This window comes from Arachis ipaensis, chromosome B10, assembly GCF_000816755.2.
Source record: "Arachis ipaensis cultivar K30076 chromosome B10, Araip1.1, whole genome shotgun sequence".
NCBI lineage: Eukaryota > Viridiplantae > Streptophyta > Magnoliopsida > Fabales > Fabaceae > Arachis > Arachis ipaensis.
Window position 1 is genome coordinate 130,281,271 of NC_029794.2, and position 23,579 is coordinate 130,304,849.

Consider the following 23,579-nt stretch of genomic DNA (forward strand, 5'->3'; position numbering starts at 1 on the left):
GTGCTTTCAAAACACAAAATAGATAAATTCTTAAAAATAATAAATAAGAAATAAGTAATATTTGTTTCGAAGTGTTTATCCAAATTGTTTGTAGAAATTGGATCTGAGTTGATAGAGGTTCAAACTCTTAAAAGTTAAAATGTTCATCTGATGAGCAAATATTTTGAGTCAGAAGATTACCTTCTCTTTTTGGTAGAGCAGCAGAGTTCTTATTTCAGAATTCAGATGCAGTTCGTTATTTTAAACATTAAAATTATATTTTTATTTTAAAAACATTAACACTCCTTGTGCTTAAATTAATTTGCTACTAGTTGAGTAGAGAGCAAATTATTTATCTGTTTTAAAATTAAAGCAAGCCAGAAATTAGCGTCTTGCAGAGTTACAACAAGAAGTCAACAAGCAATGCCATTCTGAATAGTTCTCTTAAAGAGACGAGAAGAAATGGAATTCATACTCGATCTCTTAGGCTAAAGCACCAATTGCCTGCACCTACAAGATCATGGAAACCACATGCCTAATTTGGTTACCTTGAAACTTCAGCTCTTCTCTTAGCTTGTTCTCTATATCATTTCTTACTTCCTTATACACAGGTCAATGCAAGTAGGATTTGTTTAAAAAAAAACAATCCTTATTTATACTCAATTGTATCACATTATGCCGAATGTGTTGTAAGAATGAAGAAACAGACACACACCTGCTCAAGGATTGTCCCTGGGCTCAGCTTTTCTGATTAAAATGTTGCAAATGTCTTGACTAGTCACCAAAAGTTTTGATTAAAAAATGGTTACAGATGCATGTTGCTCCCTTTAATGCAAAATGCTCTATTAGAATAATTGTGTGATAAGGGAGATAATGACACAGCTCAAGTTCCGAGTTAAAGCACTACACTATGGACTTCACATATTAAAGCTCTAACCATAGAAGCACCAAGCTCACATGATTCATGATTCATGAGAAGTTTACAACAGTGTAATCTCCTTGGATTTTGGGGACGTATAGCCAATCTAGATTGAATTGACTAAGGTGGAGATAGCGTCACCAATTTTCTATCATAGCAGAAGGTTAAAAAAACAAGTATTAAAAATAAATAAAAAATGGAATGATCCCAAGCCTTCCATATGATCTCTTTCTATGTGAAACAAGCACCGTGCCTCTCTCTATACAGGTTGCAACCTCCACCTTACATGAAAGTCAGTCTTCCTATATTTGATTCAGGATAGTTTAAGCTGGAATCTCAACCTAGCTTCTTGCATTTCTTTCACCTTTTCGGCTGCTCGAGTTTTATATAGTTTCCAAGTATGCCACACCGTCTCCAAAAAAGTCCGTATCCAAAAAAGTCCGTATCCAATCTCGCACACTGCTGTTAAAGCACATCTTCCAGCCACCAGTGACTATAATCAAACTTAACATTCCTTACTTTTATATACTTTGGATGCTACTTATTCAAAGATTTCATATTGATCTTTGTTTCAATCAATTGCAGTTGGATAGCTGTTTCTATTAGAGAACATAAACTTCACACAAGTGTTGTAAAAAATCAATTTTTCGTTCAAGTCTGTCATCAAGTGAGAAAAACTACACAACCCAAAACATTCCATGATTTCAATAGCAATACAACAAAATGAACACTTTACAGGACCAAACAATGAAAGTTTTCAGCCTAGGAACTTGCAGCAGCATGGCATAAATTTATCTTCACTTTGTGAAAAAGAGAAGGAAGCAAAAGCAAATAACCAGCATATGCCATCTACATGATGTAATAAAGCCAGTATTCTTCACTAATGTACAGCATTGTTAGTCATACCACCAGACAAGAACAAAATCATTAGCAATTCATCCTTGGGAGTTAAAACTTCTCCTATAAAATCCTCTTCTGTAATTTCCTTCTCATTCATAGAATTGGAAAATTGTCATAGAACAGCTAAATTAATAAGTAATTAGATGGTGATGCTATAACATGTAAATTTCTAACCCTAACGATGAATATTAAGCATGTCCTTAGCCTCAGTTTGTTCCTCCAAGAGACCCTCACTGGCATACTTACTGAGAAGCTCCATCTTCTTCTTCTCCAGAACCATCTTCTCGATCTCCTTCTCATCCGGAAGCGGCACGTGCACCACGAATTCCCTCTCCTTCTCCTCTGCCCTCTCCCTCATCTCCCTCTCCCTCCTCTCTTCCTCCACCACCTCCTCCTCCTCCTCGTGCAGGATCTCCCTCGCAGCCGCGCTTACCATCGCCACCTCCCCACTCTTCACACTCTTTTGAGCCTCCTTCCTCACCTCCTCCAGCCGCATCCACTCCTCCGCCGCCTCGCGCCGCATCTTCTCCTCCGCAGGCCCCTCGAGACGCTCCAGCACGCCGTCCTCGTCATCCCTGTAACCGTAGTAGCTGGCATCGATTCTCTTGTAGATGTCGTACCGAGTGCGCCGCTTGCGAAGCTCAGGAGGCTTCTCGAAGAGCTCGCGGACGCCGGGGAGCTTCTTGGCGGCGCCGAAGTAGCGGTAGCCAGGGCCGCGGCCTCCGGGATTAGGGACGTCGACGATGTTGCCTTCAAGGTCAGTCATCTTGGCAGAGTGGCGGGCATAGTTAGGGCCTCCGAGCTCGACGATGCGGCGCTCCCAGTGAGACTTCTCGCGTATGAGTTTGTTGATCTCGTCGTTGAGGTCGCGAAGGCGATGCTCGCCAAGGCCTTCGTTCTGGATCTCGGCGACCTTGCGGCCGATCTCGCGCATGATCTGCTGGCGCCACTTGTCGGCTTCTGAGAGGTCGCGGCATTCAGAGGCCAGGAAGGGACGGCGCTCCTTGGGCTTCTTCTTCTCCTCTGCCTTGAGGGCGATGAACCTGTTCAGCATAGACTGCGCCTTCTCTTCATTACGAGCCATCTTCTTCCTCCTCCTTCTTTCTTCTTCTTCCCCCTTTGGCTTTCTGTGTTTCTTCTCTTCTCTGCAATACAATCGATCGGTATAGAATAGGGTTTCGGTACAAAGCAATTAGGGTTTAAAAATCAATTATCCTTTTCTTTTTGGTAGAGTTACCTTATTATCCTTTGAAAGTTGAAACACTTGTGCTCTTATATATCGGTCATGTAAATGAGACGTTAATTATTTTCCGTGTACAGTATAAATAAATAAAATATACTACAAAATTCAAAAATATTTTTTTTTATATAAATAAAATAAAATATTTATTTTATTCATAATTATGTGGAAACAAAGAAAATCGCCTACTAAAAAATTTAAGTCACCAAAAAATTATTTTATTTCTTTTGTTTATGTTTAAATGTGCAATATTAAGTCACCAAAAAAAAAATGTGCAATATTTAAGTCACCAAAAAATTTACAAGTCACCAAAAAAAAATGTGCAATATTTAATTAAGCAGAGTTTTTTGGCAGGGAATTAGGGATTGGGTTCTTGCACCTTTGAATATTACTGTCTCCGAAACATTTGGATTGGGTGCATCCAAATGTATTTTGAACATAAATTAAGCAACATAAAAAGAACAATTTAATATTACATATCACATATATGACGGACAATACTAGTCCTAGTAATCTTTTGTGGTTGGTACTAAGTTTAGGAGGCTCGAGCGGAATTCACACACTACCTTATGATGATGAATACACATAGCAAGTAAAAGAAAATAAAGTAATTTCCTAAGCCAAATGAAGTTGATAGTCGAAAATCATTAGATAAAAATTTAGTCGGAAGGCAAATGCATCTGAATTCTCCGCCATTCCCTAATGCAAGAAACAACAATATCGATGTTTTTCCTTCCTGCTTGGCTTTTTTGTATCATCTGAAGCCAACAAATCTTGGAATGTAGCTGTGTTCAATTGCTTGTTATCAAGTCTTGTATGGTTCAGCATTTCCCTGTCTTTCAAAGAATACCAATCAACGTGGCTTGCTTCAATTACTGATCTTGAAAGATTCTGCTCCGGTGAAGGTGAAGCTGGAACTACTTTATTATAGTTTACTTCTTTTAAGATAGCATTTGCTCCTGTGTGCCTTAAGCATCAAAAGAAACTAAAGGCATCAGTTATAATTATACATATAATCCATGATTAACAACTTGGCTTACAAAATCACCTTGAGTTTGGGATTTCAGAGTTAATCACAGGTTCTTCTTGTGAAGTTTCCCCCTGGATGTTGCTGTTTGGTACTTGGATAGCCTCGGTTTCTGGATTTTGTTTTGCAGAATTTGAATCAACTGTGCCTCCTTTTTCAATGTGGATGGACCCTTCACTAGCAAAGGTAGCAGAGGGCAAGAGGGAATGAAATTGAAAACCATGTTCTCTAACCACAGAAATAGCCTTCTCTAATGTTTCTAGAGCCTGTCTTACTTCTGAACTGATATATACATTCCTCTTGCCATGATCCTTCTTGTTATCCTCCTCCTCCTCCTCAATTTGTACTATCTCTTTATTATCTGCTTCTACAATCTCTTTGCTATCTACCTCTACAATCTCATCGGAATTGAAATTATTTGTATGTTGATCGGCTCTATCTCCGCCGTCGTGCTTACTTTGTATAAGATCATCAGCAGAATGAATGCTTGTAACTTGGGTAAGATCCTCCCCTTCCATAGTATTTGGTCCACTATTGCTGCTATAAAGAGCTTGATGAACTCTAACATACAATGGTTCCTCCAAGACCTTGCTAAGTTCATCATTTTTCATCATTGAAGCCACAGCCTATAACAATATTACAAGTTAACAGTGCTATGCATAAAGATTAAATCAGCTGAATCCAGTCTTATAACTAAAGAACTTAAAATATGATTGTATGATGAGTTGATGTCATTATTAGTTAGATGCCTCAAAATCAAAAGTGATGGAATGCCTAAGAAAGAAAAAGGTATATATAAGGAGAAAAAAGAGGGAAAAAAAATCCACAACCTTTTGATAAAGTCTGAAACCACTGCCGACGAGCTGCCTCGAAATGAAGTTTATGAGGGAAGGAGGTACAAAATCCAGCTTTATATCCAGGTTTGCTATTGTCCTACATAAATTTAGAAAGAACAAAACATATCTGATCACATAAACAACAACAAAAATGCAAAACCAAGGATTTTCGCATTAGCAATGAAAATATAAGGGAACTACGAATCGCATACTTTTACTAGAACTTTTTAGATGATTGAACACTCATGAGAACCAATGAAAATGCATTTGTGCAGTTTAGCAAAGTTCTTTACTAAAATTTATGAACACAATTACCTGCTTTACAAGGCTTCATAGAGAAAGAAACCTTAAGCATATGGAAAGCAGGTACAAAGAAAAAATTTCCAAGTTTTTTGCTTCCTCCATTGGAGTAACTTCTTAAGTACTGACTAAAAACTCACCGAAAGTAACTTCTTTCTGGTGTCACCTTCTGCAAAGCAAAGCCTCCAACTACATCAATTCTCACAGCATCCTTGGCATCAGGAATTACATCACTGTTGAAGCCAGTGATGCTTTTTGAGTCAGAAACCTGAAAGCAAATTAAGCAATAAGCATTAAGCATAAATTTCTTGAAAATTGGATCTACATTGGAAATAACTTCCTTAAAGAAAAGACAAAAAGAAGAAACAAAGAAAGAAGGGTCTAGGCGCATACCGAATTCAAAAGAACAACTACTAAGTCATCTTGATAGTACTCAAACAGATAATAGTGCACTATAGCCTCCCTTGTCGACAGCGGCCATGAAAGCTTCATCCTTTCTTCCAAAATTTAGAGCAATGTAAGAGTGACATAAAGCATTTTCTTTTGTCTTCTTTTCTCTATTTTAGGAAAATTAAAAGAAATTTATTGCTGCAAGGACAAACCTGACTAGTGATATTTGTTCCCCAATCTGGATCTTCTGCAAACATTCGGCTGCAGTAATTTTAAAGGTTGGAACAATAATATGAGGCCACCTGAGAAATAGAAATTGTGGATAGGATATCAGCTAAAAAGTATGACTCAGATTTTCATAGTGATACATTACTTAGAATCAAAATAATTTCTGTGGTGTACAGAAACATCCAAGGGCCATTTTTCTGAAAAATATTAGTGATACCTTATACAGAAATTCATGATTCTAAAGCACATATTGTACCATGATTCTTACCATTTGTTGTAAAGAGGTGTCTCCCATGAAAGGCATAAACCTGTAACAAAGAAAAGAATTCATCAAAATCCACATGTTGAAAAAATCACAATGCTAAGAACTTTGGTTGTTCTTATGGAACTCACAAACATCAACAGGCCCATCTACATAGCCTTCAGCTAGCAATGAATGAAACGGAGTTCCCTCCGGCCCTTCGCGATACATAACACGGAACTCTTCATTATCCTGTTTTATCTGTTTAAAGAAGTAAAATTACAACAATGCAAATTACTGATTTCAAGTTCTAGATCTAAAAGAATGGACAATAAAAATATAGCATAGTTGTAGTGTAGATAGCATACTTTCCAATCAGTGCGTGATGGTGTACTTGTACTAGACCCTTCACTATATTCAGAAACACTCCTCAACATATCAAGAAAGTTAGATAGCTCTGCTGTCTTGGTCTCTACTAAATTATCTCTATCTCCTGCAACAACCAAATATAGGAATAAATCATAATTAGCAAAACAAAATAATACAAACTTAACTGACTATAATACTAATAAACATTCAATCATTACAAAGCAAATAGGGGTAGGGAATGCTCTTAGTACCTTGTTGTTTTGAAGAATGCAAGAGTTGAGTCTGAACAAGGTTTTTGAGCATGTGATAATTTGTCAGATGAGGTGAGGCAAGAGTGTTGTCCAGCCTCTCCCTATACTCCACAGTCTCTCTTTTCTTCTCCATCTTCTTTGCATCTCCAAGGAAAAAAAAAAACACACAACAAAGTCCTTTTTACTCAAAAAGCCATTTGATAACAACCGCCACAACTTTTCAATTTTGTTACTGTGGTTTCTGAATATTCTCCAACATCACAGGAATCACTGTCGGTAACATATCAACCAACACATATAAAAATAGCATTTGTTGCACAAAATGGGTGGGTGCAAAAAGGTTTCTTTCACCCCATTATCATAAACGGAGTTATTAGTACTCGAAAGTAACAATTGAAACTCTGGAACTAGACCTGCATAATAAATGAAACTGGCCAAAGGGTGAGTAGTTACATCCACACCCACTCACCCATGAAATACAGCTAGCAGAATTTAATGAAACCACCACGTGAGTAAAACCAAACTCACATAATTTTTATGATAAGCTCAATTCACATAGTCAAGTACTAATAATAGTATCCAGGTAGTAAATTTTGATCAAAATTTAATATTGCACCTACATGAAACTTTGCTCAGTTTGGCTTTGAATGACAGAAAAAGAACTGGAATTTGCAGAAGCTGAATCAATGAAAGAATTAATGATTTGGTGATATGATAATTAGAAGAATATATAGAGGATATTTTCTTTATACTGGGGGCAACAAGCTAACAAGAACTGCACGGAATAGTAGAATCCCGTAACTCCCAACTAACTCTAATTATTATGAATACTGCTAAGCATTAGCTCCTTAATTACCCACTTTTAAGGCTTTAACTAGATGTATATTTACATGAGTTTGATTTTGAAAGTAAACAATCAACCTGTCTTTATTCATTTTCACAATAGCCAAAGCTATTTTTATTAAAATAAAAAAATATTTTGGCCTTCAAACTTTTTATTTTGAGACAATATGATTAAAAAATCTGTTAAATAGTAATGGAAATTAATTTTATGGGATTTTATTTTTAAGTTGTGAAGATTTTAAATTCTTATAAACTATTAATAAGTTTAATTTTAAAATATTTCTTCATCAGTGGTAGTTAAATGGAGAAAGACAAAAGAAAAAATATTAATGTTGATGATATTGATATTAGTGATGATGACTGTAGACAACATAACGATGATGATAAAATATAGTTACATAATAAAAATAATAGAGGTAGAAGTGATAAAGACGAGAATGAAGAAGGTGGTGGTAACAGTGATCATATTATTGAAAAGAACATTGTATAAGTTTAAACTTCTTTCCCTCAAAATACAAAATACAAATAAAACTCCGCAAATGAATTATATTGTCCCAAAATAAAAAAATTGAGAGTCGAAGTGTCTTTTTTTTTTTTTTATAGAAATTACCTTCTCTTTCATAAAAATAGACCGGGATAAAATTAAGTCTTTACTCTAATTTTGATGCCGTTCTAAAGTTTATATACAGTAGTTCAATCATATCTTTTTTTTGAATGACTATTTATACGATTAATGTAAAATATAGTTATTTTTATTAATATGACAATGAGCTTGTTTGGTGAACCTCTAAGAAAAGATTTCTTTTCGAGTTTTTTTTTTAAAGATCTTATAGAAAAATAAAGTAATTTTATGTTTGATTATTTTATGCAAAAAGATCTTTTTATCTATCAATTATGTTTAGGTATAACAATATAAAAGTACTTCTTTTGTTTATTATGCAAAACACTTCTTTTTTTTAAGAAAAAAATCTTTTAAAAAAATATAAATTATAACTTTTTAAGAAAGATATTTTTATTTTTCTAGTATTTTTACTTTTACTACTAAAAATTTATCAAATACGCTAAAAAATAAAAAATATAATTTTTTTAATAAATTTTTTTTATCAATTTAATGACACCCAAACAAGTAAAATATGTAATTAGATTCACGTATAAAACTATTTTATACTGAAAATATATTTTAAAAAAATTTAAACTTTTTTATTAATAATAACTATAGCATATACTTTTTAAGATACAAAATTAAATTCTAATTTTAATGTTATCTTATATTATGTGAAGATAAGACAAGGTGTCGTTTTTTATATTAATATATTTCCCAGGATTTGTTAACTTCAATTAATTGGTGAAAACAACATTTGGATTTATATTGTATAATTTATAAACTTAGTCAAGCTTCTCCGTTGCTAGTTGCTACCATAATATCAGGGTTGGGATAAAAATAAAAGAGAAAAGAAATGTTACTAGCTTTTTAGAGAAAAAAAAAACAAAAGAAAAATGTTTTTTTGAATAAAAATATAGAAATTTTGTACAAATAAAAGAACAAAAAAATGAGTTGATAAAAAAAAGAAAAAGAAAAATAAAAAAGAAAGAAGAAAAAAAAAGAGAAAGTAGCACTAGGGAGGATAAAGATGGAAAACGTTTATTTTTTTTTTTAATCTTATTTTTTAGATTTATTTTAGATACTTAATTAAAAATTTTGTTGAACAATAATTTGTTTCTCTAGTATTATTTCATATTGATATACATACTTTTTAATTAGATTTAATTTATATCATTTTCTTTATTAGAGATAAATTATCTCATTATGTTTCTCATGATAAGTCTATTATGTATTGTTACGTTGGGTAACCGAAAATTATTGGGCTGGACTCGCTGAGTTGGCCCAATCGTCTATGGAAGGAAGCCTTCGGGCGGATTCGCGTCTTCAGGGCCTCCGTCCGACTTGTGAATACGAGTGAATGGGGGTGATACCTGCAAAGACACTTCGATGCCTAAGTCAGCAAGGGCGGCGTGAGCAGGTCTAGAGAGTATTGGGGCTTAGAGATACCTGAGGGGTGTCAGTGTATTTATAGCGGTGATCCAATAACCACCGTTGAAGTAGTTCCACCTTTTAAGGTGGATAACCGTCCCTTTATCTTAGGAAAGTTGGGATATGGCTCCTGGAAGTGGGTTGAGAGATCTTAAGGGCAGTTACTCATTTGAGTGAGTGTTTATCTACCAGCTAATCTTCGTCCCCAACTTCTTCAGAGCAAGTCGTAGCGAGAACCGACTTCTTTAAGGGAAGGTCGGTGTGGGGTGAGGCTCAATCCTTTGGATTAGGTCTTTTCGTTTGGACCTGGGTCTTAGCGTTGGGCCAGGTATGAACAGTGCCCCTACTCGAGCCCAATTCCTTTCAAGACTTGGGTTCGAGTATTCTACTCGGGGTCGTAGCCGACTTGTGAAGGAACCGACGTGATTGTTTGAAACCAACATGACTTTCCGTGACTTTTGAATTTTCACAGTCGCGTCTAATCAAACGTCGCGTCCGTTAGAGTTCGTGTAACTACACGTAGGGATTAATTACCTTGGTAACGGTGCACCCATTAATGACCGCTTTCTGTTTTTACCATTATGCCTCTAACGTGTCTATAAATACTTTCCTTCTCTCTCGTTGTTTCGTTTATGCGATTTTTCAAATTTTCTTCTTATCTGTTCGTGGAGAATTCTTCATTTGAAGGCTTTCATCTTCCTCTACTTTGTTTCCAGACAAAGTTTAGTCTTTTCTCCTCTTCTCTTTTATGAAATGCTTCTGCTTGCATGCTTTTACTTTTTTAGAGAGAGGAGTTGATTCTGTAGGCTTCTGTTTGATTCCATGCCCCCGTAGAGACCCTGTTCTTGATCTTTTTCTTTTTTTCCTTTGTAGGTTTCACTAATCCTTTTTTAGGAAAAGAAATGTCTTCCATAGAAACTCTTGCTCAGTGGGTCGATGTCACGGTCTTAGGAGAGGAACCTTTGGTCGATACCGAATTTATCACCAACCTTCGTACTCACCACAGAATCTGTACTTCTGAGGAGGATGAGCCGAAGTATGAATTGGTGGTCCCGGGTCTGGAAGACCGGGTTTGTTTCGGGAGGGCTTCTGAAGTAGCCCCTCATTTTTTTTATTTGTATGAGAGTATGATCATCCGCCTGGGCGTTTTTCTCCCTTTTTCTGATTTTGAGGTTGCCGTTCTACGCCACTGCCGAGTTGCTCCTACCCAACTTCACCCCAACTCTTGGGGTTTTTTGAAAATCTACCAATTCATTAGCTATGGTTTGGACTTTCCGACGTCCCTGAGGATTTTCTTTTTTCTCTTTCATATGACCAAGCCGTTCAGTGGGCAAAATAATAAGCAACAATGGGTGTCTTTTCGAGCTATACAAGGTCGGAGAGTCTTCACCCTTTTTGATGAATCCTTCCATGACTTCAAAAATTATTTTTTCAAAGTTCAAGCTGTAGAGGGTCACCACCCCTTCTTCTTAGACGAGAGTTCTTCCCCTTGCTTTCCTCTGTACTGGCTAGAGGCCTCTCCCTGTGAGAAATATGGTTTGGATGATCTGGATGAGGTGGAGGCAGCCATTGTGGGGTTCCTCCGAGAAGTGTGGGGGAGGGCCCCATATCTGGATACCAAAAAATTTCTCCAGGGGTCGCCGACCTTTGTCCAGGCACAACTAGGTAGCTTTTATTTATCCACTTTGTTTCCGACTTGTTTTCACCGACTTGTTTTGCTGACTTTTTGGCTACTGATTGTTTTTTACAGAGATGAAGAAGAAGAATTCCAGGGAGTCTTACCAGAGAGTCCAGGAGGCCAAGGCAAGGTCCCGTGCCAGGACTGGCGGCGCCAGGGTAACTAGCTCTCCTCTTCCTCCCCCTCCCCCTTCTTCCCAAAAATTGGGGACTCCTTTTCGACCCATCGTTATTTCCTCCTCGGCTTCTTCTCAGCCGTCCCCTCCCTCCCGATCTTCCCCTGAGTCAGAGAAGAAGAAGCGCAAGACTTTAGAGTCTAGCTCTTCCTTTGAAGGTGAGGCTAAGGTGGATGCACCTCAATTTGTCCGAAAATACATATATCCACATACCCGCATAGGTATGGATGATGTTTCTATTTGGAACCACCTCACTATTCTGGCTCAGGAGAGTATCAGGGCGGCGGGGGTATGCACAAAGTTCCTTGATATGTTTGAGAAGACTCCTCTTAGCTCTCTGGGTTCAATCTTGAAGGTTGAAGAGTTGGAGGGGAGGCTTCTCATGTATCAGGAGCGGGAGAAGGAGCTGAGGGGGGAGGTTGCCAAGTTGAGGGAGGAAAGGGATGACCTTCGGGAGAAGGAGAGTAAGCTACAAGCCTAATGCAACATGGAGGAGGGCTTGAGGTTGAAAGCACAGGAGAGCTATTCGAGCTTATTCGAGGACCTTGTGGAGGTGAGGAAGGACTTGTTGAATGCTCGAAAGGCTTATGCCGAGTTGGAGGACTCCCTTGCTGATGGGGCCGAGGAAGCATGGAGGATTTTTAAGGAGCAGGTCGGAGTTCTTGCTCCCGACCTGGATCTATCTCCTTTGGATCCTGACAAGGTCGTTATTGATGGGGCTATAGTCTCTCCTCCTTCTCCCAAGTATGTCACCGATTTGGATTTAAAGACTCGGGGGCAGAGGATAATAGAGTCCCATCCTCGTTCCAAGGATGCTCCGAGTTCCTCGAAGGCTCACAGAACCTCCTCTCCGTCTCCTATGGATACTTCTCTCCCTGGACCTGATGGCCGACTACTCTTCCTGACTCTGGTGGTGATCCGACTACTCCCTTCGGTACTGGTGGTGATACTCTTTAAAAAATTTGTTGGCTATATGGGGGCCCGGCCTATGGGTCCCCCCTTTTTTAACTCTTTTTATGTTGTGGTGGTCCGTTGACATTTCTTGGCCTTTTAAGGCCGTAAACAAAATATTGTAGAAATACCCTTTTTGGATAAGGGTTAAGGTTGACAAAAAATATCCCTTTTTTGGATAAGGGTTCAAGTTACCTTTCTTTGTCTTGTTGTATGCATGCTTTTCTGAATTTAGGTTTTTTGAAAAACCACTTTGATTTGAAAAACCCTTTTTGCTGACTGTCCTTTCTTTTGAGTTTTCTTTAAAAACTTGGGACAGTCTTTTGTTTTGGATTTTTACTAGGTTTTTCGATCTCTTTTTGGTATTCCTTATACTCAAATTTTGATTTTATTGAGTTCTTATAACTTAGGTTATTTTTACAATGCGTTTTTTTTTTTTGCTTCTCGGTTTTCATTTCGACTTGTGAGTCAGAATGTTTCCGAGTTTCGCACGATCAACTTTTATAACCTCTTTACACCGACTTGTACCTCATCGTTTTATTCCGACGACTATGTAGGTCGGTCATGGGATTTTCACATTTTGTCGAGCTTAAGTCGGCACGTTTCGTAGAAAGAAAAACAAACGAGAAGGAATTTATAAGAGATATTGTAAAAGATCTTTATTTATTTGGGAAGGTACTTTCACTGCTACTAAGGGTTTTTGATAATCCATTCTCCCTTAGACTCTACTGTGATGCCTCGTTAAAAACCCTTCTTCAGAAAAAACCCTTTGATTTTTGGGAAAAAATCGTGAAGTTTGGGAAAAGAGTACATCAGGGAGTAGAGTTCGCATTTAACTATAGTACCTTTTCATGTTACAAGCATGCCACGACCTAGGTAACTCGGCTCCACTCAGGTCGGTCACTTTATAGTAGCCTTTTCCTAAGATTTCACTAATCTTGTATGGTCCCTTCCAATTGGCAGCAAGCTTTCCTTCCCCAGACTTGTTGACTCCAATGTCATTTCTGATTAAGACCAAGTCGTCTGGGGCGAAACTCCTTCGAATGACTTTTCTATTGTATCTCGTAGCCATCCTTTGTTTCAGCGCTGCTTCTCTTATCTGGGCTTGCTCTCGGACTTCGGGGAGCAATTCAAGCTCCTCTTTGTGCCCCTGTACATTTCCGACCTCATTATGGAGGATCACCCTTGGGCTTTGTTCGCTAATTTCTACTGGTATCATGGCTTCTACGCCATAGACAAGTCGGAAGGGTGTTTCTCCTGTGGCGGATTGTGGCGTCGTCCGGTAGGCCCATAACACTTGTGGGAGCTCACAGCCCAAGCTCCTTTTGCATCTTGTAGTCTTTTCTTTAGTCCCGCCAGTATGATTTTGTTGGCTACTTCCGCTTGTCCATTTGCTTGTGGATGTTCCACCGAGGTGAACTGGTGTTTTATTTTCATACTGGCTACTAGGCTTCTGAAGGTAGAGTCGGTGAATTGGGTTCCATTATCTGTGGTAATGGAATGAGGTATCCCATACCTTGTGATGATATTTTTGTAGAGGAACCTCCGACTTCTCTGGGCAGTGATAGTGGCCAATGGTTCTGCTTCTATCCACTTTGTGAAGTAGTCTATTCCCACAATTAAGTATTTAACTTGTCCTGGGGCCTGGGGAAAAGGTTCTAACAGATCCATCCCCCATTTTGCAAAGGGCCATGGAGAAGTTATACTGATTAGCTCCTCGGGAGGAGCCACGTGGAAATTTGCATGCATCTGGCATGGTTGGCACTTTTTCACAAATTCTGTGGCATCCTTCTGCAAAGTCGGCCAATAGAACCCAGCTCGGATTACTTTTTTTGCTAGCGACCTGGCTCCGAGGTGGTTTCCGCAGATCCCATTATGAACCTCTTCTAGTACTTCAGTTGTCCTTGAGGTCGGTACGCACTTTAGCAATGGTGTTGATATTCCTCTTTTATAGAGGGTATTTTTCACCAAAGTGTAGTATTGTGCTTCCCTCCGGATTTTCTTGGCCTCTTTCTCCTCTTTGGGGAGGATGTCGAATTTTAGGTATTCGACCAAGGGGTTCATCCACCCGAGGTTTAACCTGGTCACTTCAAGGACTTTCTGCTTGTCCTCTGTTTTCATCACAGAGGGTTCTTGGAGAGTTTCCTGGATCAAGCTTCTATTATTCTCCCCTGGTTTGGTACTGGCTAACTTGGAGAGGGCATCTGCTCTGCTATTCAGGTCCCGAGTTATGTGTCTGATCTCGGTTTCTGCAAAGCGCCCGAGAAGCTCCAGAGTTTTTTCCAAGTATCTTTTCATATTCGGGTCTTTAGCCTGATACTCTCCATTTATTTGGGAGGTCACTACTTAGGAATCGCTAAATATCAGCACCTGGGTTGCACCGACCTCTTCTGCTAGCTTTAATCCTGCAATCAGGGCTTCATATTCTGCCTGATTGTTGGAAGCTGAAAATTCAAATTTGAGGGAGACTTCTATCTGTGTTCCCCCTTCATTGGCTAGTATTATGCCTGCACCGCTTCCTATTTTGTTTGAGGATCCATCTACGTACAGTTCCCATGTAGTTGGCTTTTCCTCTTGATCTCCTGCATATTTCACTATAAAGTCGGTGAGGCATTGGGCTTTTACCGCTGTCTGAGTTTCGTACTTTAAGTCGAACTCGGAGAGCTCTATCGCCCACTGAACCATTCTCCCTACAACATCCGTCTTTTGGAGGATTTGCTTCATGGGTTGGTTCGTTTGGACTCTTATTGTATGGGCTTGGAAGTAGGGCCGTAACCTCTGCGAGGCTATTACTAAGGAGTACGCAAACTTCTCTAGTTTGTGGTACCTTAGTTCGGGACCCTGTAGAACTTTGCTGGTGAAGTATACTGGATGCTGTCCAACCTCATCCTCTCGTATTAGGGCCGACGCGACAGCTTTGTCTGCTACAGACAAATATAGGACAAGCTCTTCCTCCACTAGAGGTCAGGTGAGGATTGGAGGTTGGCTCAAGAACTTTTTGAACTCTTGAAACGCTTCTTCGCATTCTGGAGTCCACTCGAACTGGCATCCTTTTCTCAGCAGAGAGAACAGTGGAAGGGACCTTAATGCTGACCCTGCCAAGAACCTGGAAAGGGCTGCAAGTCGGCCATTTAGTTGTTGGACTTCTCTCAAGCAAGTCGCGCTTTTCAGTTCTAGGATAGCTTTGCACTTGTCAGGATTTGCCTCGATCCCTCTTTGGGTTAGCATAAATCCTAGGAATTTTCCAGCCTCCACCGCGAAGGTGTATTTTGTGGGATTTAGTCTCATCCCATGCACCCTTATGGTGTTGAAAACTTGCGTGAGGTCCATAAAAAGGTCGGCCTCTTCCCGGGTTTTTACCAGCATGTCGTCTACATAGACCTCCATTAAGTGCCCGAGGTGGGGAGCGAACACCTTGTTCATCAGCCTTTGGTACGTGGCCCCTGCGTTTTTTAATCCAAAAGGCATGACCACGTAGCAATAATTTGCTCTAGGTGTAGTGAACGATGTCTTTTCCTGGTCTGACTTGTACATCGGGATCTGGTTATATCCTGAGTAGGCATCCATAAACGACAAATATTGATACCCTGAGCTGGAGTCCACTAGAGTATCAATGCTTGGGAGCGGATATGGGTCCTTGGGACATGCCTTATTCAGGTCGGTATAGTCGACGCACATCCTCCGCTTGCCGTTTTGTTTCTTGACTAGCACTACATTTGCTAGCCATGTTGGATACTTAACTTCTCTGATGAAGCCGGCCTCTAAGAGTGCTTGTACTTGCTCTTCCACCGCTTGAGCTAGTTCTGGGCCGAGCTTACGCCTTCGCTGCTGTATAGGTCGAGACCCTGGGTGGACAGAGAGCCTGTAGGACATGAGCTCGGGGTCTATCCCTGGCATGTCAGAAGCTTTCCAGGCGAAGAGGTCAGAATTTTCTTTTAGGAGCTTTGTCAACTTTTGTTTTAAGCTTTCTTCCAGGTTGGCTCCTATGTTGGTATTTTTTCCTTCCTCTTCACCGACCTGTATTTCTTCAGTTTTTCCTCCTGGTTGTGGGCGCAGCTCTTCTTTGATTCTTGTGCCACCGAGCTCTATGGTGTGGACTTCCTTGCCTTTCCCTCTCAGGTTCAGGCTTTCATTGTAGCATTTTCTTGCCAGCTTCTGATCTCCTTGCACCGTTGCTATCCCTGCAAATGTCGAGAATTTCATGCAAAGTTGAGGGATAGACACCACCGCTCCGAGTCGATTTAGGGTAGCTCTGCCAATCAAGGCATTATATGCTGACCCCACGTCGAGGACTATAAAGTCTATGCTAAGAGTTTTGGATTTTTCCCCCTTTCCGAAGGTCGTGTGGAGGGGTAGAAATCCCAGTGGTTTTATTGGCGTGTCGCCTAATCCATATAAGGTGTCGGGGTAGACTCTTAACTCCTTTTCATCCAGCCCTAGCTTGTCGAACGCGGGCTTGAAAAGGATATCTGCCGAGCTCCCTTGGTCTACTAGAGTTCTGTGAAGGTGGGCGTTGGCTATGATCATGGTTATCACCACTGTATCATCATGTCCAGGGATTATTCCTTGCCCATCCTCCTTTGTGAATGAGATTGTGGGGAGGTCGGGTGATTCACTCCCGACCTAGTAAACTCGCTTAAGGTGTCTCTTGCGAGAGGACTTGGTGAGTCCTCCACCCGCGAATCCTCCCGAAATCATATGTATATGTCTCTCGGGCGTTTGTGGTGGTGGGTCTCTCCTGTCCCCGTCCTCTCACTTTCTCTTCCCGTGATTGTCCGACCTTTCCATGAGATATCTATCAAGTCGACCCTCTTTGGCCAGCTTTTCTATCACATTTTTAAGGTCGTAGCAATCATTTGTTGAATGACCATAGATCTTATGGTACTCGCAGTACTCGCCGCGACTTCCTCCCTTTTTATTTTTGATGGGCCTGGGAGGTGGCAGCCTTTCAGTGTTGCAGATCTCTCTGTATACATCCACCATGGAAACCTTTAGAGGAGTATAAGAGTGATATTTCCTTGGCCTGTCGAGACCGAGTTCTTCTTTCTTCTTGGGCTCTCTTTCCTTCTCTTTCGCAGAGTGGGAATGCCCAGGTCGCCAACTCGGCTCTCGTAGTCTGGCATTTTCCTCCATGTTGATGTACTTTTCTGCTCTTTCCTGTACATTGCTCAGGGAGGTGGGGTGCCTTTTTGATATGGACTGTGAGAAGGGACCTTCTCTAAGTCCATTCACTAACCCCATGATGACAGCTTCGGTGGTCAGGTCTTGAATCTCTAAACATGCTTTATTGAACCTTCCCATATAGTCCCGCAAAAGTTCTCCGACCTCCTGCTTTATTCCCAGGAGGCTCGGCGCATGTTTTACTTTATCCTTTTGGATGGAGAACCTCATCAAGAATTTTCTCGAGAGGTCCTCAAAGCTGGTGACCGACTTCGGTGGGAGGCTGTCGAACCACTTCATCGCCGCTTTTGACAAGGTAGTCGGAAAGGCTTTGCAGCGAGTTGCATCAGAAGCCTCAGCCAAATACATCCGACTTTTGAAATTGCTTAAGTGATGCTTCGGATCTGTGGTTCCGTCATAGAGGTTCATATCAGGGCTTTGGAAGTTTCTTGGAACTTTTGCCCTCATGATGTCCTCACTAAACGGATCTTCTCTTCCCAGGGGCGACTCTTCTCGGTCGCCACGGGAGTTCCGACTTTTCAGAGAAGATTCTAGTCTTAAGAGTTTTTCCTCTAACTCTTTTCGTCGCTCTATCTCTTCCCTGAGATTTCGCTCCACCTTTCGTTGTCGTTCTAACTCCTGTTCCAACTGTTCCAAACGACCTTGGTGGCCATGGACCAACCCCATGAGCTCGGTTGCGTGGGGTGGCCCTTCCTTTCCTGACTCTCGTCTGTCCGAGGAGCTTACCTTTGGATTTTTAAACCCAGAGGTGCCTTCTCGATGTTGATCGCTGGCTTCCTGGTGAGGAGTTGGATTCGCGTCGTTGTTTCCGGTGTCCAGGTTTTCCTGCTCGGAATCAGACGCTGTATGACCATCTTCTGGTGATTTGTCCGCTATTACTGGTTGATCTCTCGGGTCCCCGGCAACGGCACCAATGTTACGTTGGGTAACCGGAGATTATTGGGCTAGACTCGCTGGGTTGGCCCAATCGTCTATGGAAGGAAGCCTTAGGGCAGATTCGCGTCTTCAGGGCCTCCGTCCGACTTGTGAATACGAGTGAATGGGGGTGGTACCTACAAAGACACTCCGATGCCTAAGTCAGCAAGGGTGTGAGCAGGTCTACAGAGTATTGGGGCTTAGAGATACCTGAGGGGTGTCAGTGTATTTATAGCGGTGAGCCAATAACCACCATTGAAGTAGTTCCACCTTTTAAGGTGGATAACCGTCCCTTTATCTTAGGGAAGTTGGAATATGGCTCCTAGAAGTGGGTTGAGAGATCTTAGGAGCAGTTACTCATTTGAGTGAGTGTTTATCTGCCAGCTAATCTTCGTCCCCGACTTCTTCAGAACAAGTCGTAGCGAGAACCGACTTCTTTAGGGGAAGGTCGGTGTAGGGTGAGGCTCAATCCTTTGAATTGGGTCTTTTCGTTTGGACCTGGGTCTTAGCGTTGGGTCAGGTATGAACATGTATATTTTTAATANATAATTCTTCCCACTTTTCGAAGATTTTTTCCTGCAAGAATTTATTTCAAGTGTTAAGTATTTGTATAATTACATCTTTCAACAATACTATATTACAGAAAAGAATTTACTTTTCAATTTACAGAATATACTGGAGTTTTTATACATATCTATATGGACACCGACTTGACGCAAAAGAGAATAAAGGACCAGGTTTTGTTAGGTTAGGTTTGGCTGTTAACAGTTTTAAACTTTTAGTTAATAGTTACTACTTACTAGTTGTTACTATCTTGTTTGTAATTTGAGTGGACTCGGTCACTGATATTCTAAACATAGGATGTGTTTATGGAAGGTCTATGAAAAAATATCCATAAAATACGGATATTTTGCTAAATTATTCTGTCTTTATATTAAATACATTTTAGATATGACATTTATTTATAATTTTATACTCGTTCGACGCGACAATATCAATAGTCAAAGCATCTGTCCATGGTAAATACTATAGTGCTTTTTGTTGAATTAAGAAATTAAGTAAATTAATTAGTGATGACAAACATTATTTTTGGCAAAATAAATAATTAGATTTGTTTAATTAATAAGTATATGTTGCTAATTATTTATTATATGTTGCAGGTCAAAATCTGATTTACAGCCCAACTTGAATGGAAAATAAAACAAGGCAAATGGGCTGAATGGTAAGTGTGAATAAAGACAAGCCCAAGTCATTCATTTCAAACAAAATTCATCAAAGAAGCATAGCAAAGCACCAACGGGCTGAAGTAGAGAAGAACCCGATTCAAGCCTGAAATTGTTTTTCAATTTTTCACCATCTTGCTCCAACCAAAGCAACGTTCCTCTCCTCTCTAATCAAGTCACATTAAGACTTCAGAAAAGTAAGAAAGAGAAAGAGAAGAAAAGCTTCCTCCATAAGCCACTAACCAAAGAAGCAAGAAAGAGAAAATCTAAGCTTGAAGCACAGAAGTTAAAGCAGAAAATCTAATCCAAATCAAACTTAGGTTAAAGGTAATCCATCTCATCTTGCATGCATCAGATCTTCATCCCTTCTTCCCCAACTCTCCGCACTATCCGAAAATGGCATTCAAAGAAAAGTTGTTCTCTGCCCTATTCTGCTTCACATCTACGGTCACAAGTGATACTTGGGGACCAAGTAGTTTTTCAATGGCTAAGATCAAGTTGACCATAAGAAGATTTCTATTGTTACTGCTTTGTGCCTTTCGGTCAAGGTAAGGAAGTCAGAGGGAAAGTTTCTTCTCTAAGGATTAAGGTGAAAAAGTGAGCTTATGGGTTGGTGAAGCTCAAGGCTCAAGGTGTTGATCTTGGAAGAAGAACTCAGCCACATGCAAGGAGATAAAAGAAGCTTGCTGTTCATTCAGAAAGCAAGGAGAGAAAACCAGTGAATAGAGGTTTTGTTCTGAGAGAGCTCTTTGAAGAAGTTCAACTAACTGGACAGTGTAACCTAATCAAAGGTGCATTCCGCCAGTATGAAGAACTGAATCAGAGGCTTGCTAATCTGGTTTTTCGCATAGCACAGAGGCTGTTGATGAAGTCAATCTCCTTCATGTTTTACTGATTGTAATGTACTTTTCTAAGTTTATCTTCCTGTAATTTCTTGAGAGAAAAGGCAGTGTGAGAAAGATTATGAAAAAGCCATGAGTGAAAAAGGCTGAGAGAAACACTTGAGAGAGAAGTCTAGAGTTTATTTCAGATTTCTTTAGGTTGATTAAGTGTCTTGTATCTTGTACCTGTGAGGTATCCCTTTCTTAGTTGGGTTAGCACTAAGAGTGAATAGTTAGGTATTAGCATAGCCAATGTCAAGTTAGATTAGAACTTGAGTGTGAAAGGATTGGGTCAATCCTGTGTTATTGGTGTATGTAATACTGTTAACTATAGTGAAATTCTTCCATAGTTGTGGAGGAGACTGGATGTAGGTTGCATAGCACAAGGCAACCGAACCAGGATACATGCTGGTGTTAGTTTTTCTCTTCTCTGCTGTGTTCTGTTTTCTGATATTCATGAGACAAAAATATATTGTCTCATAAATTTCCGCTGCTAAGTTAAAACAGAATCAGAATTGCAAATCTGTTTTAAAAGGGAAACAACACCAACGAAAAGGAAGGCATAGATTCAACCCCCTTCTCTAAGCCTACCACAACCTTCACTTTTGATATTGTACTTAATATACTAAAAATAAATAGATAATATTTAATAAATTTTAAATATTTTATTTTTTATTTTTAAAAGCAAGTTAGACAATTTAAATACTATAATAAAAAATATTATAAAATTTATCTATATATATAAATAAAAAACATTTATCACAAGATAGAGAAGGATCTTTAGATTTGACTTCCTCAATCAACTGCTTTGGTGATGTTGGATTGGGTCTAGAATCGGAGTCAAATTTGATTTACAATAGGGATGGACACGCTAGAGAAGGGTCTATGACAAGTGTGCAGAAAGTTGTATTTGCAAAACTTGCGCTGAAAACCGGTGTGGAGAAGATTGAGGGAGACCGAATCGGTGTTGAAGGAGAAAAGCTAAAGACTGACCATGGCAAAAGAGGTTCAACGTGGCAAGGAAAATGCACAACCCTGACACCACCTATGTTGGGTCGTGAGATCGAGGAAGAGTTGGTAGCAGAGAACCAAAACGCTACTCTCCCGGCGGTGATATTGAATGGAGGGACTGGTGGATTGGATGTGTATGTTGATGATGATGATGCAGAAGACATTGATGAAGGAACGCGTGATAGGGATGACATTGTGAATAATAGTGGCATGGGTTTCGGCACAAAGGGAACAACTTTGACAAAGAGACGGGGGAGCTATCGGAACACAATGAAGAAGTAGTTGGGAAGAGGGTGGTTGATGATGGTGGCTCGGACAAGAATGAAGGAAGTAAGGGAAACAGAAATAATATTTTGGAGGAGCAGATACTTGAAAATAGAAAAACTTGGGATCTTGCGTTGGAATCAGGTGCAATTTTATACTATGAAGAAGATGATATTATGGCTATTCTCCAAGCACAGAATGAAGAAATTGCTCAGAAAAGAATATTGGCAAAATAGAAAGAGAAAGCAAGACGCTGCAGGCCCAAAAAAAAGTTTGTAATAATTTATTAAAATAATTTGTTCTTGGAATGTTATGGGTTAATGGGTGATGGAAAATTGAGCATGGTCAAAAAACTCAAGAAAAATATAAGTTGAATACGTTGGGCTTGTTTGAGATTATGTGGCGGATAATGACGAAGTTTGATGTAATAAGAATTCGGAAGAGTGGTGCTGCGGGATGAGAATATGTTGAGTCGGTGGGTGCTTCAAGTAGTTTACTGTTAATTTTGGATGAAATAATGTTTAAAATGAGTCGTTGTCATAAAGGAGAGTTTTGGTTGTGTTGAAGGGGTCTTACTAAAAATAATTTCAATTATGTTTTCTGTGGTGTACGGAGTTCATACAAAAGAAGAGAAATTTGTTGTGGAAGAAAAATTGAGTTATATTGCAGAATTATACCAGCCTTTAGGGAGACTTCAACGAAACTGTGCAGGTGGAGAGGAGAAAAATTAACAGAGTTTTAATTAGAATTGAAATGACAGAATTTTAGTAAGATTGGAGTGGTTAATGAATACAAAATTAGAAGTACACTATAAAAAGGAAGAGCACAAAAAATGGTTGATGAATTTTTTTATATTTTTTTTAACTTTTTTATTTACTTGTTGTTGTTCTTACTTCACTTATTTTGTTGAACTCTCATTTCAAAAAAAAAAAAGTAGAGTCAACTTTATATCAATTAAATTGAGAATAATTTAGTCAAATTAATTAAATTATCTAACTGCTCTCATAAAAAAGTTAATTGCACTTGAATTAATTAACTTGAATTTTTAGCTCAGCACAGTATCATTATAGTTTTAGACTTGAGATTTGGGGATAAAAAAGACATTTGATATCTTAGTCTTAAAGCATTTCCTCAGCAAATGTGACTTGAAAGACACACAAAACCTAACACAGATGTAAACATTAATTTCTAGTTGAGTAAATCGCTTCTTCGTCGAAGAATCTGGACGCCCAAGTAATCAACTGGACCCCGAACCGCAACTTGAGGCTTTCCAACCTTCACGCGGATGGCAGAAATCTGTGGGAATTGTGTCAGAGTAGTTATTGCAATCTTTTGGGCCACTGACTCCAGAAGAATGTGAGCCTTCCCTTCAATAATTTCCTTAGCAATACTGGCTCATCAAAATTCGTTCATATATTGATTACTTAGATTAAAGTTGCTAAGAATGAAGAATGCTGAATTCATTGGCAAGTGACAAAGAGGTAATAACTGACCCATAGATTTCGGCGTAACTAACTGTATCTGACAAGTGATCAGATATGCCTGATGCCCTAAGATCCATCCAAGCATCTATGTTTACCAAGAATTTCTGACCCAGCACCCTTTCTTCGGCTAATGCGCCGTGAAAACCATGAAATGTGCATCCCCTCAGTATGAGTTTGTCTCCGGTTATCAACGCATCGGCATCCATCTTTGCTGAAAACAATGGGCTTCTTTCGAACAAGTATGCAGTACCTTCTTTCAGT

General features: G+C 39.5%; 3 protein-coding genes across 6 annotated transcripts; all 3 read right to left on the reverse strand.

Annotated features, from left to right (window-relative positions):
* On the reverse strand, positions 1,581–3,052 carry LOC107624147 (pre-mRNA-splicing factor ISY1 homolog). Its single transcript, XM_016326613.2, has one exon. It carries the CDS (start codon positions 2,880–2,882, stop codon positions 1,974–1,976), a length of 909 nt encoding a protein of 302 aa, XP_016182099.1. The 5' UTR covers positions 2,883–3,052; the 3' UTR covers positions 1,581–1,973.
* LOC107624083 lies at positions 3,427–7,500 on the reverse strand. Of its 4 annotated transcripts, none has more exons than XM_016326531.2 (11): positions 7,301–7,499; positions 6,681–6,813; positions 6,429–6,553; positions 6,213–6,321; positions 6,088–6,127; positions 5,804–5,893; positions 5,595–5,694; positions 5,342–5,469; positions 4,896–4,998; positions 4,087–4,691; positions 3,427–4,005 (listed from the first exon to the last, which is right to left on the reverse strand). In XM_016326531.2, exons 2-11 carry the CDS (start codon positions 6,811–6,813, stop codon positions 3,738–3,740), a joined length of 1,701 nt encoding a protein of 566 aa, XP_016182017.1. In that variant the 5' UTR covers positions 7,301–7,499; the 3' UTR covers positions 3,427–3,737. The 4 variants fall into 4 exon arrangements, with proteins under 4 accessions (XP_016182017.1, XP_016182016.1, XP_016182015.1 ...); XM_016326530.2 differs by having other exon boundaries at positions 6,681–6,816; XM_016326529.2 differs by having other exon boundaries at positions 6,681–6,824.
* On the reverse strand, positions 22,840–23,573 carry LOC107623191 (dihydroneopterin aldolase 1-like). The gene is made up of 2 exons (XM_016325363.2): positions 23,328–23,573; positions 22,840–23,224 (listed from the first exon to the last, which is right to left on the reverse strand). The coding sequence occupies exons 1-2, from the start codon at positions 23,522–23,524 to the stop codon at positions 23,023–23,025; spliced, it is 399 nt and encodes a 132-aa protein (XP_016180849.1). The 5' UTR covers positions 23,525–23,573; the 3' UTR covers positions 22,840–23,022.